The sequence below is a fragment of the Ipomoea triloba genome, chromosome 1 (genome assembly GCF_003576645.1).
Source record: "Ipomoea triloba cultivar NCNSP0323 chromosome 1, ASM357664v1".
NCBI lineage: Eukaryota > Viridiplantae > Streptophyta > Magnoliopsida > Solanales > Convolvulaceae > Ipomoea > Ipomoea triloba.
This window is the reverse complement of record NC_044916.1, coordinates 31,133,711-31,150,640: the sequence shown is the minus strand read 5'-3', so window position 1 is coordinate 31,150,640 and position 16,930 is coordinate 31,133,711. Positions and strand designations below refer to the sequence as shown.

Here is a 16,930-nt window from a genome sequence, read left to right as displayed (position 1 = left end):
TCAGGCTCTTAAACTTTAGAAAGTTGCAATTAAACTCATGAACATGCTATTTTCGTGCATTGAAGCTCCAAAATCGATTAATAACATGTAATAATAAGTCACTTGGTTCCAACAATACTCCTGCAACTCCGACGTCACTATGGCAACTGGCAACAGTCGCTGGTTGCCTTTGAAGAAGGTGACCACAAGGTTCCACCTTCTCCATTAATGAGAAGATGACCAAACTAGTTGTCTTCTTTGTCGATCAGAAGAAGCCAACCAATCCAATCAAACGGTGGTCAACTTTTTGAGAAAATCAACGGCATCCGACAATTGTCAATGGTAACTTGAATACATGTAACCAAACATGTTGACTATCAGTAAATTAGACTTATTTGACAAATTTTAATATATTGAAATGTTTAATTATAACTTTTAAAAGTTCATAGGCCTAATTGCCTTACCGTGTAAAGTTAGAGGAACTATTTAGCATTTTCCCCTTAAAAAAACCACTTTTAATCTAAAATGTCTCAATTTGCAAAAGTTTCACAAAATGGCATCATATTACTATGAGGGCAAGTGAAAAAATCCGCTAATAAAGAAATGTGAAAATATTTGTATATTACTATGACAGGTTGCGGAGAATGGCTTGATACACCTCCTATTTTTCTTATAAACTGTTTGGCGGATGATTTAATGATTTGATTTCTTGATTTCAAAAAAAAAAAAAAGTGAAATAAACTCCCCTTCATTTATCAAGCACCTTGTGCTCAAGTGACACGTAGTGATTCTCCCATATGGCCATATGGGAGGTCATGAGATCGAGGCTCAGTGTTGGTGAATTGACTCTCCGTGTTTCTTTCTTTTTATTTTTTGCCAACAAGCATGTAGTGTGATGACATCGTGGACTGAAAATATTTGAGAAAATATAGAACATATACTACCTTGTAAGGAATCATGAATATTACCCTCAAAAAGGTGTTTTTTCCTTATTGTAATTTAATAGATCATTGACCAAAAAAAGGTTTGAGGTTCATCCACATTTCTAAACAGAAATGTTACGCACATTGAAAATTATAAGAGAGAGCTCTAAATCAAGTTTAAATTTTATAAGTTTTCAAAAAAAGTTTAAATTTTATAAGATATATAATTAAATATAATTGTATTTCTCACCCCTATCAACTATCAAGAAGGTCCAAGAGAGTGACATAAATCTAAAAAAGATAATTTGATTCTTCTTTTAAATGTAACGTAGTACAGCATACAACATTATAAAAAAACTTTAAGAAGTAATTAATTAGGGGGTTGACCATGTAAATTCAGTTAGGGGAAAATTCCAAGCAAGCCACATATAAGCATAAAGCTAGAAAAGTGCGTACAAAGGGAGAGAGAAAACAGGGAGGGGGAAAGAGACTCGGGGTTTTTGGTTAAGTCTTGGGTTTTCTGTTATTATACTTTCTTCATGGCCATCTTTATGCACATCTTAATAAATTTCTGATTTTTACTCTGTAAGTTTCTTGAAAATTCTCCCCAAAAAAAAATTGAAGAAAAGGGCATTTTTTTTGTTTATTATTTTCTGAAAAAAGATTAGAAATAAAAATGTTAACATAGATACGGAATTCAGAGAGTCTGTCTGGGACTGATCTCTTACATCCCAACCCAAAATGCTACTTATCTGATTTCTTTGTGGAAAAGATGAATACATGCCAGATTTGAGCTGTTTTTTCTTCCCAAGTTTGATTTGATCTGGAGTTGTTGTTGTGTGATGGATGATCAAGATTTGAAGTTCATGTGCAAGCTGTGTAAGAAGAAGTATCCATGTGGGAAGTCACTGGGGGGTCACATGAGGTCTCATGTGAATGTGATTCCAACTTGTTCATCATCTGAGTTGGATGAGCAGAGAGGTGAGATGAAAAAGATTGCATCTTTGAAGATGCAGGCAAGATTTGAGCTTGGTGGGAATTCTGGGTATGGCTTAAGAGAGAACCCTAAGAAGACATGGAGGGCAACAGACTCAAACCTCTCTGTGCCCCAAGAAAGGGTCTGCAAGCAATGTGGGAAAGTTTTCCAGTCCATCAAAGCACTGTGTGGCCACATGGCTTGCCACTCAGAGAAAGAGAGGGGTGGTGGGGGGTTGAAGGATGAGAATTCTTGGACTAGTGAGAGCAAGAAGGTTGTGGTGATGGATAGCAATTCAGACACTGAGGCAGAGGACCTGAGGAACAAATCATCAGCAAGGCGTAAGAGGTACAAGAAAATTGTCCACACTTGTTCATTTACTTTGCCTAATGATGCTGTTGTTAATTCTGGGTCTGATATATTTGAGCAAGATCAACAGGAAGTAGCCAAGTGTTTGATGATGTTGTCTAGGGATTCTGGGAACTGGAATGGTGTTAGTTCATTTATGGAGTCTTCTGATAATAACTCTGTGGTTTTAGAGACTAAATCATCTTCTATTGACATGAAAACCCCTAAAATGGATGGCTCCAATAGACATGAATCACCCAAAACCAGGAAAATGGTAGGTGTTTTAGATGCTGAGGTTATAGAGTCTGAGAATTCTGATTCCATGTACTTCTTAGGTGAAAATAAGACAGCCGAATCAGATGTTTCTGTCGATGGATTCCACAGAAACCGGGATGAAAAATGTTTTGAGTCCAAGATTAGTAGTGTTGTAACTAGACGTGACGGTTCTACTGCTGAAAAGGATCATTTGAAGGTCATGAATAGAATCAAAGGGTATATAAAGTCAAGAGCAGGATCAAAGGACTACGATTATCGTGATTTTGGAGTGGCTTCAAATTCAGGGAAGCATGATTCAAGAAGGAAAAGCAAAGATAGCTCTTATGATCCTGAATACAAAACTGGTTCCTATAAGAAGGTAAAGCTCAGTTTTTCTGATACTAAGAAGAAGAAGAAGTATGAGTGTTTGAACTGTAAGAAGATCTTTAGCTCTTATCAGGCTCTTGGTGGACACAGACCGTGCCATAAAAGAACTCTCGAGTCAAGATATGAGACGGGTGAGAACCGCCTTGATGTCGATACTACCTATAATAACATAAATGGTGGCAACCATAGGGAGTTTCTTGGTAGCAGAAAAGCAACTGATGAAGGTTCACCTTGCTACTTGGGGACAAAGATTAAGGCCAAGAAAGCAAAGGGCCACGAATGCCCGTTTTGCCACAGGGTTTTCAAGTCCGGTCAAGCTTTAGGTGGTCATAAACGGTCACATTTTATCGATGGGGCTGAAGAAAATAGGCACCAGCGGACTCAAGTTATCAAAGCAGCAATACCCGGTTTACTTGATCTTAATGTTGTCCCCTTTGAGACTGCGAATGATGTGCAGTTCATGTGGTAAGCAGACGGGTATTTGGCAAGGCTTTGCTTCTGAGATACCCTCCATGTCGAAAGGATTCTTCACCGGATGCCTCGTTCTTTATGAAGCTGCTGGCATGTACAAACAACTTGGAGGGCAGAGTGTTCACACCCTGCTGATTCTTGTTAACACCAATGATGTTTCCAATCAAACTGTAAGAGCCTCTCGATTTCTCATACCATCCCATTTACATATTCTCATAGAATATGCCTCAACTTTTTGCTAATTAAGTTCATACATTTGTTCGGCTCCAAATCATAACATTATGTCCAAATTATTTCCTATTCCTTCTATGATCTATATATAATCTATTCTTCTGTTCTAGACCCTTAAGAAAACTTAACTGCTTCTTTTGCCATTTTTCACATTCAAGTATGGTCAAATCAAATTTTACATTGTTTGAGCAGAATTTTGTTCACTGCACAGTCATGTGGCATTCATTATCTTCCTCCAATTAGCATCTTAGTGTAAATATTGGTGTGGAAACAAGTCAGGGTATTGACTTGGTCATCCCTAAATTTCTTCATGAATTGACATCTTCTTGGGCTCTCCTGCTGAGATGCTTCCACCTGGTGTGGTGGCTTTCAGCAGCAACGACTATGTCGTCTGCGCTTTTCTTGCAGAAAAAATGCAGCCATTGACTAAGATAGGGAATAGTTTGCCTGGAATTTGGACTAGGAAAAATAAAGTTTTCTTGCATTTGAAAAGAAGTTAGCATGGATATTGGTTTCAAGAATGATGATGGACCATAATAAGTTGGTATGTAGTGGCCATCTTGTGTGTTTTGATAGCTGAAGACAGGTGTTTAGCCACCCACCATGCCTTAGATTTCAGGGTCCATCTATACTTAATAGTAACTTTGCTGTCATGTGAAGTTTACATCTTTGTTGAGCATTGACTTTGACAGATAAAGGGTTTGTTAGCCTTTTGTAGTCTTGTTTGGCTGCCCCCAAACCCCAAGATTGGGCAATGGACCAACCATAAGTTGAACTAAAACATATATTGCCCCAAAAGATTGAATCCCCAATTCCAAGGGGGCCCACGTTCTGGCCCGACAAAGTACGCATAAGGAGCCTCCTCACTTTGAGAGGTTGTCTCCACACTGCCGCTGATGAGACTCCATCCTTGATCTTTGGTCCCAAACTTTACCTCTGTGACCCGTTGAGCTGCCCATGCTGATATATGTTTTTCGGCTTAGAGCGGACTAAGTATAGGGGTCCATAATAAACATAGTAATAGTTGCAAAATTAGTTGGGCCGTTATACTTGAAAAGTAGAGATGGGCCCACTCGAACTTATGGTCAGGTTGTGGACCAATCCAATTAAGATCCCACAAGCTCAGTCTATGATCTGTCTTATCATTCTCCAATCTGAATTCACAGTACATATTCATTATGCTCTTGGGCCCAGTGGCCATTAATTTCTATTATTAAATTAATCCTTCCAATTTTATACTACTCCGTTTATGATTATCCAAACATACATACCACCCTATATATATTATTCTTCACCAGAATACAAATTATTCTCCATTGAAATCTATTAAAAGATCCTTCAAAATTTCAGTTTAATTTCTCTCAATCTATTAAGATAAGAAACAATGCCTACAAATTCTCAATTTTTTTTTTCTTTTTTCTTTTTCATTTTGTTGATATTTTCATGCTAAAATGGTAGTTTTTGCATGCAAGCAAAAATAATCCTTTTTCTTTTTTAATTTACAAACATAAAATTTAAAAATAAATAAAAGAAAGCAGGCTTGAAACGTTGGGTGAAAAAATGGATTTTTTTTTTTTTTGTGAAATTAAAATATTTGGCGTCTGAGATTTACGGCAAATGGTGGAGCGAGTGGGAGTCGCATGCTGATTGCTGATGCCTACCATGGGGAAACAAAATCGCAGCATGAAAGGTAAAAAAAGTGAAAAAAAAAAAAAAGTTTTTTTTTTAAACCAAAAAAGTGAAAAAAGTTAAAAGATGAAAAGGAAAACGGTAAAAAGTGATGTCCGATGACACAACGAAGCATTATGGAAGTCCACGCTCGCCTGCCTCAGTTTTTTTTTCTTCTTCTTCTTCTTCTTTTATAGAATCCTCAACTAAGGTCCTTTTACACATAAATGGATAAAAAATAAATAAATATTTAAAAATAAAAATGCAGAAAACAGGCCTAGCTACTATTTTGTTAAACATGTATGTAGTTTGTGTTTTCTCAGCAAACTGCTGCAAAACAATAATCAAGTACATAATTAATGTTCTGATAAATTGATTGATCACAATTAGCTAGGAACCAAACCCTAAACGTAGGAGTAATTAACACATGCTCATGGTTAAAGAGCTACGTAAGTACATTATATATAATTTCTATATACATGATGAGCCATTGATTGCATTAATCAAAACCACCTTTATATAATAATATATATATTATGGCATCCATTAATTGCATGCTAGAACCTGGAAGCTATATATATCTGATCTGCACAATCCTCTTCTTCAGTTTTGGTAGATTGGGCTTGGTATAGCTAGAGGCCAATTCAATACCCAATTTTCTGATTTAACTTACCAACAAATTAAATCGGTCGACCCTGGCTTGGGGTTCAACCCAATTAGAAATGGACATATATATATATGCTGCTATCACCGTATATGCACTCCTTCATGGATAGATGCTGCTTCAATTCAATTCATTCTTAGCATTAGTTTATACTGTAAATAAGTACAATCTCTGATCCTAGCTTCAATCCTCATCATCTACGCACCTTCTTTCAACTCTGATCTATCTGCATTGCTAAAAGATTAAAATTTATTTTATATTCTGCAAGGAGCTGAGCTGAAGAGGCCAAGGCCGCAAATTTAATGTGCAATCAGGACAGCATGCATAAGAATATGCATATATGGCAATTGCCAAACTAATATTCACCAACAATTTAATATTTCAAAGCATATATATATATATGATGGTTTGGATACTCAGACGAGACTGAAGATATATATGCTTTAGTTTATTTATGCCGAAAGCCATGTGACTATCCTAGCTTATTCTATTCCATCTGCAGTGCATGCATTTATTCCGTGAATAAGTAATATCCACAAAAGTGAACTATACAGCCAATAACATTTGCTTTTCATTCTTTTCCATCTTAAATTGCTATCCATTAACAATATCTACGTACAGATAGAGTGTAATGCACGTTATAGTTCACGGTAATCCACACCAACCTATCAATACTATCAATACTAAATAATTTTATTTAAAAAAAAAAAAAAAAGAAGAAGATTAGTCCATTGTAATCCAACTTTCTAAAAAGTAGTGAATTTTCAAGAAAATCCTTTGGTAAAATGTTTTCAAGCAACTAGAAGCTAGGGGACTAAAGCCCCCAAGCACAAAGTCAAACTCAATTGCACTGGATATATGTACTATTGAACAGCTGGGTAGTGAAAACTACATATAATTTTGATAAAGTGGAAAGTCCCAGAGATACGATTATGATAGAAGATCATATCTATTAAAGTTAGCCCCATCCACTTTATGCATATTCTGTACACAAGAGAAAGTTCAAGATGTCATATGCCAACTGTTACATTAGCTCTTGGCCTTTTTAATTTTCTACTAGTCATGAATTCTTAACATTCGATTAATTTAAAGTGAAATTATTGTCAAAATTCGTTTTAAAAAAATCTTTTCATACTTGTTATATATTCCACTGACAATTAAATTAAAATCCACAGTTCACAAATATAAACTTTAATTAAAGTAGAAAGGAAGGCATATGAGGACTAGAAAATTCTCAGTTTCATATTATGTCATAGGTATTTATATAATTATATATGAGAACATAAAAATATTGAAAATAAATCCTTTTACTAACTATTACATGTAAAAAGAGCCAATTGCACTATATTATACATGAATTTTTTTAAGGATCAGAATTGCACAACATCATTCTATTTTATTAAATATAAAATTTCTCTCACAAGTCATTTGATAGAATAGAAAGAAAGTAGTAAAAATCATGATTAATTATTTTTTCAATAAATTAAAATATGATAACGTAAACAAGGCGTAAAAAATGAAGTAGAAAATAAGAGTATCTATAGTATTATTATTGGGGCAAAATAAACTATGTCAATGAAAGCTGCGCTTCCGGGCAGCCTAGGGATTGAAGTATCCTACGACTCCTACAACAGTTCATTAGCAGCATGGCATGGGGCCATGGACCTCAGAGCATTCATGATAAGGGTGTACCATGCACGAATACACTTGTGAGTTCAAATTTATCCCTAAATTAAATTGCTATAATTTTTTTTAAAGAAAAATATTATTTGATCTAACATTATTAGTTATTTGACTTGATTAAACAATCAATATGAGTTATTGATTAATTAACTTTTCATAACAACTTATTATTTTAAAATGCTAAAATTAGAAAAGTTGTTCAAAACAGTTTTTCCGATTAGCTTTTTGAAAAAATAATTTTGCATCTAATAAGCTATTATTTAATTTACCAAACACTTTTCTACAATCAGCTAATGTTATCAACTAGTCAAACTCATTAGCACAATCAACTATTAAATAACAACTATTTATCAAACACCCCTATATGTAATACAAAAAGTATTAATGTAAAGAATAACCATATTTTGTATAACCAGTTTTAACTTTCAATTTTGATATTTAGTACCTGATCTCTTATGAGACTACAGCTTGCCGTCAGTCTTTCAATAGACGACTCCTTTAATGCTTCTTTATAAAGATTCTCATATGGCGTATTGATAAGTAATTAATGTGCAGACTGAAAAATACTGACATGTGAAATATTGCAGCATTTATAATATGAAAGGGATAGGCGGCATACCTTTACTTGTTTCGTATCCCAGGGGGCACAATATCCCCAAGCAATCCCTCATCTGGTGGAAGTTGTGGGGCTGGGTGACTGCAGGGATCTGCCATTGCTGCATTGGGGCCTCTATTATTACCCTGGCTCTGATGATGCGGCTGTGGAATACCCAGAGACCCTTCTTGGGGAAATTGAAGGGCTGGAAGATAGAATTGTGAGGTTAATGGGTAAGACTGGCTCATGTATGCAGCAGCCTCACCAATAAATCCACCCCTAGGGAAACCAACAGTATGGTGACAGTGTTGCCCTTCATATGTTGTGATCACAATTGTGGGATCTTCAGAGGATCGCTCAACTCTTTTCTTCACTGTGCATTTGGTATTCGTACAGCGGTAGTAACTTCTGCAAAGCCATTCAATACCCTTATGTACATTAAATTCATTTTAATTTTGCCACCATACCATTTTCTTTGTATGCAGCATGCAATTAGGTTTCACCATCTTTATTTTGAAGAAATATTCCAGCAGAAATTGCAACTAGAAAAGGATTGGAGATTAATAGGTTAGACTTTGTTCTAACTAGAATAGGGCAGCATAAATACTGCTAGCTGCAATGAAATAAAAAAAGCAAGGACCAAATATAATGTTAAGTAATACTTTTTGTTTAAAAAGTATTACATTTTCGCTAAAAAAATATTATATATTTGAAATTTATTTCACATGATACGGTCTCAATACTTGTAAAAGAAAGTGATATGTAAAAAATAAAATATGGTCTAGCTGTGGAAGAATTTGATCTTGATGTGAGGCAATTCAAGAAAACACTACTGATGGCAAATTGAGGGGAACTTACAGGTGAGAATTTTGATTATCAAATACTTCTGGGAGGGAAAACCAGACCTGGGAAAGGGGCTGTTTTTAACAGCTTTCTGTCCATACTTCCTCCACCTATAGCCATCTTCCAGGTGATCAACTTCACTTTTAGTCATGAATGCAAACCGAGGTTGTCTGATTCGCTTCTGGCCCTTCTTTTTAACCTTGCTTCTGTGGAATATTCAGCCTAAAGTATCATTATAAATGTGATTGTTTGATCATATCATAATATCGAGACAACATAAAGGCATTTTATTTTTAAGTACAAAACATGGAAATATAAAATCAAATTCCAATTGATAGTGGTGAATATATATATATATATATATACATCATATAGATCTCATAGCTAGGACCATATATATATTTATTATTCCTTAGAGAATGAAGGCCAACCAACAATAGCAAGGGGAATGGATTTTTGTTGGCAAGATGGTACCACAGATTCATGTTGAAATGAATTTATCCTCATCAACATCAAAGGGAAACAATCAATCATTAGAAAATTGAAAGCATTCACAACTTTCAACTTTTGTAGTGGGGCATATATATAATGCTGGAAAAAAATACTAATTATTATCTCAAAAGTATATACTTCAGCACCTAGCTAACTCATATTAATTGGCAGAAAGGAAAGGAAAAAAATAAAAATAAAAACATATAATCCTTTATAAATTATAATTAATGATAAACATGTCAAAGAATTTAAAAAAAAAATTAGAGCATGTGTAATACTCCAAATGATTACTATAGAGTATTTGTGTGCTAGAATTTCCTCTAATGATTACTCAAACAATGCTTAGAATTGAGGTTTAAGTTGAGGTTCTCTTAGTAGGAGTGAGATTACTAACCAACTAATAAAGAATACAATGACATCTTTACACGCACAAAGTCTGCTAGTATTATAAAAGCTTTAATAAATGGGTACAATGAATCAGCTTAGACAGACGCAAAGAATGACCTGGAACTGGATTCACTGCAAAAGTCTCCTACTTTCCTTTCAAATGTAACAAAACCCTTTGCCCATCCCGTCGTGCAAAGTGCAAACTAAAGGCTAAGCCGTGCAACTGCACATGCCTCGTAGGGGTATTTCATTTCGCAAATTAAAGTGAAGCTAGCATTTATTGCCCTCCATTTCCCACCTAAGAAGACAAACTAGAAATACTAGTTTTCACTATATATATCTAGGCAGGACTAGTATGCCAACCTTCATGTGCCACGGCTAGGTAAGGTTGCTCCACAAGCAACATGCACCTACAACATAGAGTTTAGATTACTATAGAAAGATAAATCTAACACCCCCACCATTCATCAATCTTTTAAAGCCCTTTTCATACAAAGAGAATACAAGAATTTAATAATACAATGCCAACTTTAACCTGTATGTGTGCACTTTTAAGTAGTGACTGTAAGTTTTTTTATCATAAAAAAAAAATACTTAAAAATGAAGAACATGTTGAGAGCTATTCCTCCCACCAAACACATTCAGAGAAGTATTATGTATATATAGCAAACAAGTTACGTGCACACCAATAGTACATGCCATAATTCATCATTTAAAACTTTAGAAATGCAGTCTTAATTGCATAATAATAAGGCGTTTCAGAAAGTAGAAATGACTTAAACAGTAAGTTAATTATAAGTCATAGACTAAAATAAATACCGACAAAAAACATGCGTGTGAATGCGTCCTTTAACATACAACACCTCTCCATGAAATGGGAAGACGATGAGCATGGGAGAAAAGCGATAAATTAAAAATAAAAAAGGAAAAAAAGAAAAGACAAAGTGTATCTTTATAAATTAGCATGCTCTCACTTTCGGCAGTTCACACACAAATTTGTTGATTTTTTAGATCCAATTTTCATTTTAAAGGCCGGATTTGTGAACTCCATAAATTTGCACAAAGAAAGAGAGGTAAACCGTACGTAGCACGCCATTCCCGCCGCAATAACGGCTGTGCGGAAACCACGCAACACCTGAAATACCGAAAAACCCCAAACTTTTCGGGTAAATCGCCAAAACCCTCTTTCCCCCCAACTTACGTGACAAATTTTGATACTTACCAAGGAGTGTATGAACGCGAAATGCATCATTCCGCCTCTATTCCCGGGAATTTTAGCTTACACGGAAAGTTTTTTCTCTTATAATAATTTTATAAAATATATATATATATCATATAATTACGACTCCTAGAAGACTCACAGTTGATGCGAGAACACACACTCACGCTGTATCAGCAGGCTGCCGCGAGGTGGAGCCACCGGATGCGGTAGACTTCTCCGGCGCATCATCGGAGGAGCTGGAGGACGTCTGCTCAGCCTGAACCGCAACCGGCTCCGTAGCATCACTCGGCGTGGCGGCCGCGGTGGTAGCACTCTCCAGGACGGAAAACCGGTCGTTACTACTGTTTCCCGCCAAATCGGAGTCGATCCTACTACTGAAGCCGCCGCCATGCTCCTCCTCCTCCTGGAAACTCCAGCCGAAGTCGCTGAGTATGTTGCTCTCGTCCTTCTCAACGCCTCCGCCGCCGAAGAAGTAAACGCCGTCGGAATCCCCCCCGCCTCCCAGTGCCCAGCTAGAATCGGTGGCGAAATCATCGACTCCCCGATCGACCTTATTGCCCTTGTCTTCGTCCATGCCAAGTGCGGATAGTCGATCGAGGTGGATGATGAGGAAGCTAGGGTTTAGAGCACAAAAATAAAAGTAGAGATAGAGATAGAGATAGAGAGAGAGTGTGGGAGAGGGAGAGAAAGCCGCGTATTCGTGAGTGAGCTTTTTTGGGGAGTGTTTGAAAGCTTTGTCGCGTCAAGACATGAGCTGAGAAGACTGAAGTGAGAAAGAGAGAGAAAATGGAAAAAAAAAAAAAAAAAAAAAAAAGTAAAAAAAGTCACCGTCAACATCTAAAATGGTACGGGATGGGAGGAGGGGCTGATATTTATGCATTCATAGGACTAGATTGTGTTCCACGCGCTTTATTTTATATTATTTATTCCCTTTTTTTCTAGAAAGATAATTTTAGGTCAATATGGGCGTGCGCCTATTTTACACTTAATTTTTACTATATCTTACAAATTTTGAATGTAGATAATTTTTTAGACCAATAAAATGAAAATATCCTATCCATTCTTGTTATGAAATATAATTAAGAAACTATTACTTGTACTCTTAAATTTTACTCACAACTTTACTTACTCTCACAAAATGTTAATGTTAACATTTCCATTGGGATTTATATGATCAAGATAATTAATTATTCATTATCACGTCAATGAATAAAAGTGAAGGGGTAAAAATAAAGTACATGTACTAAAACTCATTGAATAATTGATGGAGTCGAATTTATTCAATTTGTGGGATCAATTAATTAGGTTAGGTGATTGATTTTAGTATTTAGATTTTTTATTTTTTATTTTTTTTATCAACAAAGCTTGAAACTTCGTTGTACATAGCTCAAAACGTGAGTCCATACATACATGAAACCCAAAGCATGAGTTGATACATGATATTCCCGAGTTTTGGTTAATCGAATTAAGAAAAATATATATGTTTTTGTCCGATGGTTTTGTTAGTACGTGGCTAGAAGAAATTGACAAATTAGTTAATTCGATTCATCAATAATAAAATTAATCAAAATGATTGGCTAATATAAGAACTTCAAGTGGATCATATTTGTAGAAAATATACTTTCAACTTTATCATTCACCATGGTCGAGGGATAACAATTAATTATTGCGGTTCTTCCTGTTTTTCTATAGTGAATTTTATATGATGATAGTATTGGTGTCACTTCGATTTGGAGGGCTGTTGTTTTTAGTAATTAATAAATGTTCAATCTAGATGTCTCTCTCTTTGTTTGATAAAAATAAAATAAAATAAAAATAAAAATAAAAACACCCATAGTTTTAAATAAGCTAGTAGCTTCCTAATTTTTTTTATCTTTATCTTCATTATTTTAAATAAAAGACATCTTTTACCCCTCTCATTAAAACCTTTTTCTCTTCTCCTATATCCGCAACTCTTCCCTGCCTAGCAACCTCATCATCATCATCATTTAAAGATTAATATGTAAATAAACCTATTTAAATTTAAAACTATTTAAATTTTATGAATATGTCTGTTTTAGTCTTTTTACATTTATCAGCTTATCAAAAATATAATTTTATCAAACACTTTTAAGCATAATAGCTAATTTAACCGCTCTTCAGTTTGCAACTTCTAGCTTAGCTTATAGCTTTTTAGCTATCTTTTCAATTAGGTTTACCAAACATAGCCGCAATACAACTATAATAAGTATTGTGAGAGTTATTTAATAATTCAATAGTAATTTGAGTTCATATTAGTTTAAATTCAATATCACAACGAACATTGACAATTTTCTCATTACAGACTTGCTATAAATAAAAATAAATAAATAAATAGTATTATGTATTGCGATGAAGCATCTGTTAACATTCTGAATACATTATTACAGATTGAACCTTGGTGTAGTACATAAGCCACAAGCCTTAGTATATTAATTTGAATATGAAAAAATGTTATTTTTCCATCTAGAATTTTAAAGTGTCTACCTATTTGGAAAACATTTCCTTTTCAAAACATTCAAAAAAGTTTTTTGTGTCACTTCCTAATAAAATAAAGTTTCCAAAAAAGTTTCATATCGTTTCATAATTAACTAGAAAAAAAAATCTTGAGTCAAAATAGAAAATAAAAATTAAATGTTTATATCTAAAACACGATATGAAATATAATATTTGCAATTTAATTGTCGATAATTGCAATTTAATTTGGTACACACACACACACACACACACACACACACATATATATATATATATATATATATATATATATATATATATATTGTTGTATATATTCTGAATGTGCTATTTTGTTAGTAATCTACGTATCTATATACGTAACAACAACCATTTCAGCCATTTATGAACTAGGGTGGCATCTAGCATGGGCATGGCCCTCTTTCAACAAACATCCATGTCAACAAACGTTTGTTGAATCCCCTTTTCCTAAAAGATAGAATTTAGAATGCCTAAAACACTATCTGTTTTGTTTTAAATTCTCTGTTTTCTTTATAATTATTTTCATTTTTATAACCTTTGGATAAATTTATACTGTATTTTTAATTGGGTATTTGCACTAAGCTCTTTTAAAAAAAAATAAAAAAATTTAAATCTTGTGTAGCTAGTCTAATGTGCCTTCATTTAATTAGTTTATTGGAACATTAACTAATTCAAAAAATATCTAATATGAAAAGTTATGACACTTGTTATCGAAGATATGCTTAAGATAATATTTAATATAAGTAATATTTTTTAATACACAAAATAATGATGACACAGCAAATTAACCTTTTTTTTTTGAAAAAAAAAAGTCCATTAAATTATGATTAATTAGAGATGGCCCACTGAAATGGAAGTGCAATCTCTTCTCCCCTAAACATCTATTGGCTATGGATGCTGCTATATGGAGACTGGCTAGCTAGTACTTTAGTGAGTATAATATAATTAGTTATGCCTTTAATTAATTATTTAACAATAGAAGTTATTAAGTTTGGTTTCTGAAATTTGACCAGCCAATGGTAATTAATTTTGATTTTATTATATATATATATATATATATATATATATATATATATATTTTTTTTTTTTAAAAAGGAGTTTACTTGTGTATTTCTCAAATTATTTGAAAACGTACATAAAATGTAAAATTAGAAAATTAAAGTAAATATAGTTTGATCTTATTATTACGATCCAATGTTAAAGTTGAACTATTGTTAAATTCTATTTAAATGACCATCTACTCTCCATTATTCTATTTATAAAGTTTAAATTCCAAATCTTATTTAAAGATAATCAACCTCTTTTTACCTTAACTACAAGTTGTAATTAGATTAATTATATTTTGAATATTCATTCATGTATGTCTAATCATTAGTAGAGCTGTCAGAACAGGTCTAGACTACCTAGCCAAATAAAAATGCATGGGGTGGGCTAAGGATTTAGAAGCCAGCCAAGAGATAAGTTGTATAATTGTATAGGCTTGGCCAGTCAATATTAACAGTAATGTAAATTTATCTAGGTTCATTATTGATTTATTAACTTTTAAAACTTTGTATTAGTATTTAGTTAAATTATCTAGGCTATTTTATTGGCTTGCCAATTTTAGTGGGCTAACATTTTCTAGGCCCGTCCAACCAAATATTTAGATTGACGTCGACCTACTTTGACAGTACTAATCATGAAAGTCTATAATGACATATGTAATACTGTTAATTTATTGTATTTTGTGCATAGCGAGTTAAATTCATTAGAAGGTTATGTTGTATATAATATTTATTTGTATGGTGGTTAGTCATTGAAAATTAGTTCATGTAATTTGTTGTAATGCATGCCTTCTTGATGATGGTAATATTCATTGTTTTGAGTGGGGAAAAAAAAGAGTTAGTGGTATAAGTAACATTAATTAGCAATCCTACAACACCATTATGCTATGTAAATGTTGCATCCATGAATATTATATTTGTATTTAACTATTTATTGCTCAATCAAATTTAAGAATAAAAAAAATTGCATGAGATGTATATCCCATAATCCTAAAAAGGAAATTATTATTCCAATAATTTAGCTTCTTTATTTCCAAGTGGAAATTAAATTGTATTATTGATTTATTCCTTCCAAATTAAAGATGAAATGAAAATTTCAAAAAAATAAATAAATTTAAAAAAAAAAAGAAAAAAAAAAAAAAAGCGAAGGCATATACAATGCGTAAATAGCTAAAAAACAAGTTCAGATGCTCGATCCTACCACATAAAAGGAGTGGTTCTCCATACTTAAACAACCTTTTTGGTGGGAATATTTTGTTTACATATTCTCCAAAAATAAATAAATATAAATAAAAATATCAACTTAAATGTGTCTCCATTGCATAGTCATCAACAACGTGGGAGTTTCATATCCATCCAAACAAAAATAAAGTTCTCCAAAAATCATAGTACTTTTTTTTGTTTGTTTTTGCACAAATAATACCTACTTACGTACATATATACATACAATTATAATATTTTTGAACTAACATATACGAACTAAATATCCTTAATAATTTATTTTTTTTAAATACACCATCTTAGAAAAATTTTCCTGATAAGATTGAACCGAACCCCGAATAAAAGGAGAACCTTTCATTTGTCATTGGATCATAAGTTTATTTGTGCCCACTAGGGGAAATTCTAACCAAGTTAGTCCAATAGTTAACTTGGTAACGAAAGGTTTCAATAAGTTCAACTCTCAATAGGAGCAACTTATTGGCCGGCATTTTTAGTTTGAGTTGATCTGACGCTAAGGTCACAATGCGAGATTCACCCCGTGCATACACTTTTAAATAGTGGTTATGAATTTCTCTAGTCACCCAAAAAGAAAAAGAAAAAAGTTTATTTGCAGTCGTTTTAACCCGTACTGAGTATAGTAAGAAGAAAAATAAGAAATTGGATATGTTATGAAAGTAATAAGGGTGTTTTAACTTGTTTCCCAATTTAATAGTAAATACAAGTGAGGCTGTTAAAACTCCCAAAACTAAAAAAATAAAAAGAAGCTAAATAAAGAAGTAGGGTAGTATGTAGTACTAATTAATTAGGTTTGGGTGGGTGGTAATGTAGTGTCTCAAGCAATATAATGTACCAACAAGATAAGAGCCTGCACACAATACAATTAATTTGGGCACCACAAGCTTATCCTTGTGGTCCATTTTGTACGTATTTACAAGTGAAAATTTTTTCCTTTAAAAGGAATACGTTAGGATCAAAACGTTTCTTTTCATTCCATTATTTGCTTGGAAAAAACATATTTGAGAGGCTTA

At 33.4% G+C, this 16,930-nt stretch overlaps 2 protein-coding genes across 4 annotated transcripts; one reads left to right on the top strand and one right to left on the bottom strand.

Annotated features, from left to right (window-relative positions):
- Nucleotides 1-1,402: 1,402 nt before the first annotated feature.
- Nucleotides 1,403-3,679, top strand: LOC115998185. Its single transcript, XM_031237682.1, has one exon. The coding sequence runs from the start codon at nt 1,745-1,747 to the stop codon at nt 3,335-3,337; it is 1,593 nt and encodes a 530-aa protein (XP_031093542.1). The 5' UTR covers nt 1,403-1,744; the 3' UTR covers nt 3,338-3,679.
- A 1,846-nt stretch (nt 3,680-5,525) lies between these two features.
- LOC116025461 (probable WRKY transcription factor 57) lies at nt 5,526-11,918 on the bottom strand. 3 transcript variants are annotated; one of them, XM_031266708.1, is made up of 4 exons: nt 11,264-11,918; nt 9,086-9,229; nt 8,205-8,588; nt 5,526-6,136 (listed from the first exon to the last, which is right to left on the bottom strand). In XM_031266708.1, the coding sequence occupies exons 1-3, from the start codon at nt 11,656-11,658 to the stop codon at nt 8,207-8,209; spliced, it is 921 nt and encodes a 306-aa protein (XP_031122568.1). In that variant the 5' UTR covers nt 11,659-11,918; the 3' UTR covers nt 5,526-6,136; nt 8,205-8,206. The 3 variants fall into 3 exon arrangements, with proteins under 3 accessions (XP_031122568.1, XP_031122555.1, XP_031122562.1); XM_031266695.1 differs by having other exon boundaries at nt 11,289-11,916; XM_031266702.1 differs by having other exon boundaries at nt 5,526-6,128; nt 11,289-11,916.
- Nucleotides 11,919-16,930: the final 5,012 nt, after the last annotated feature.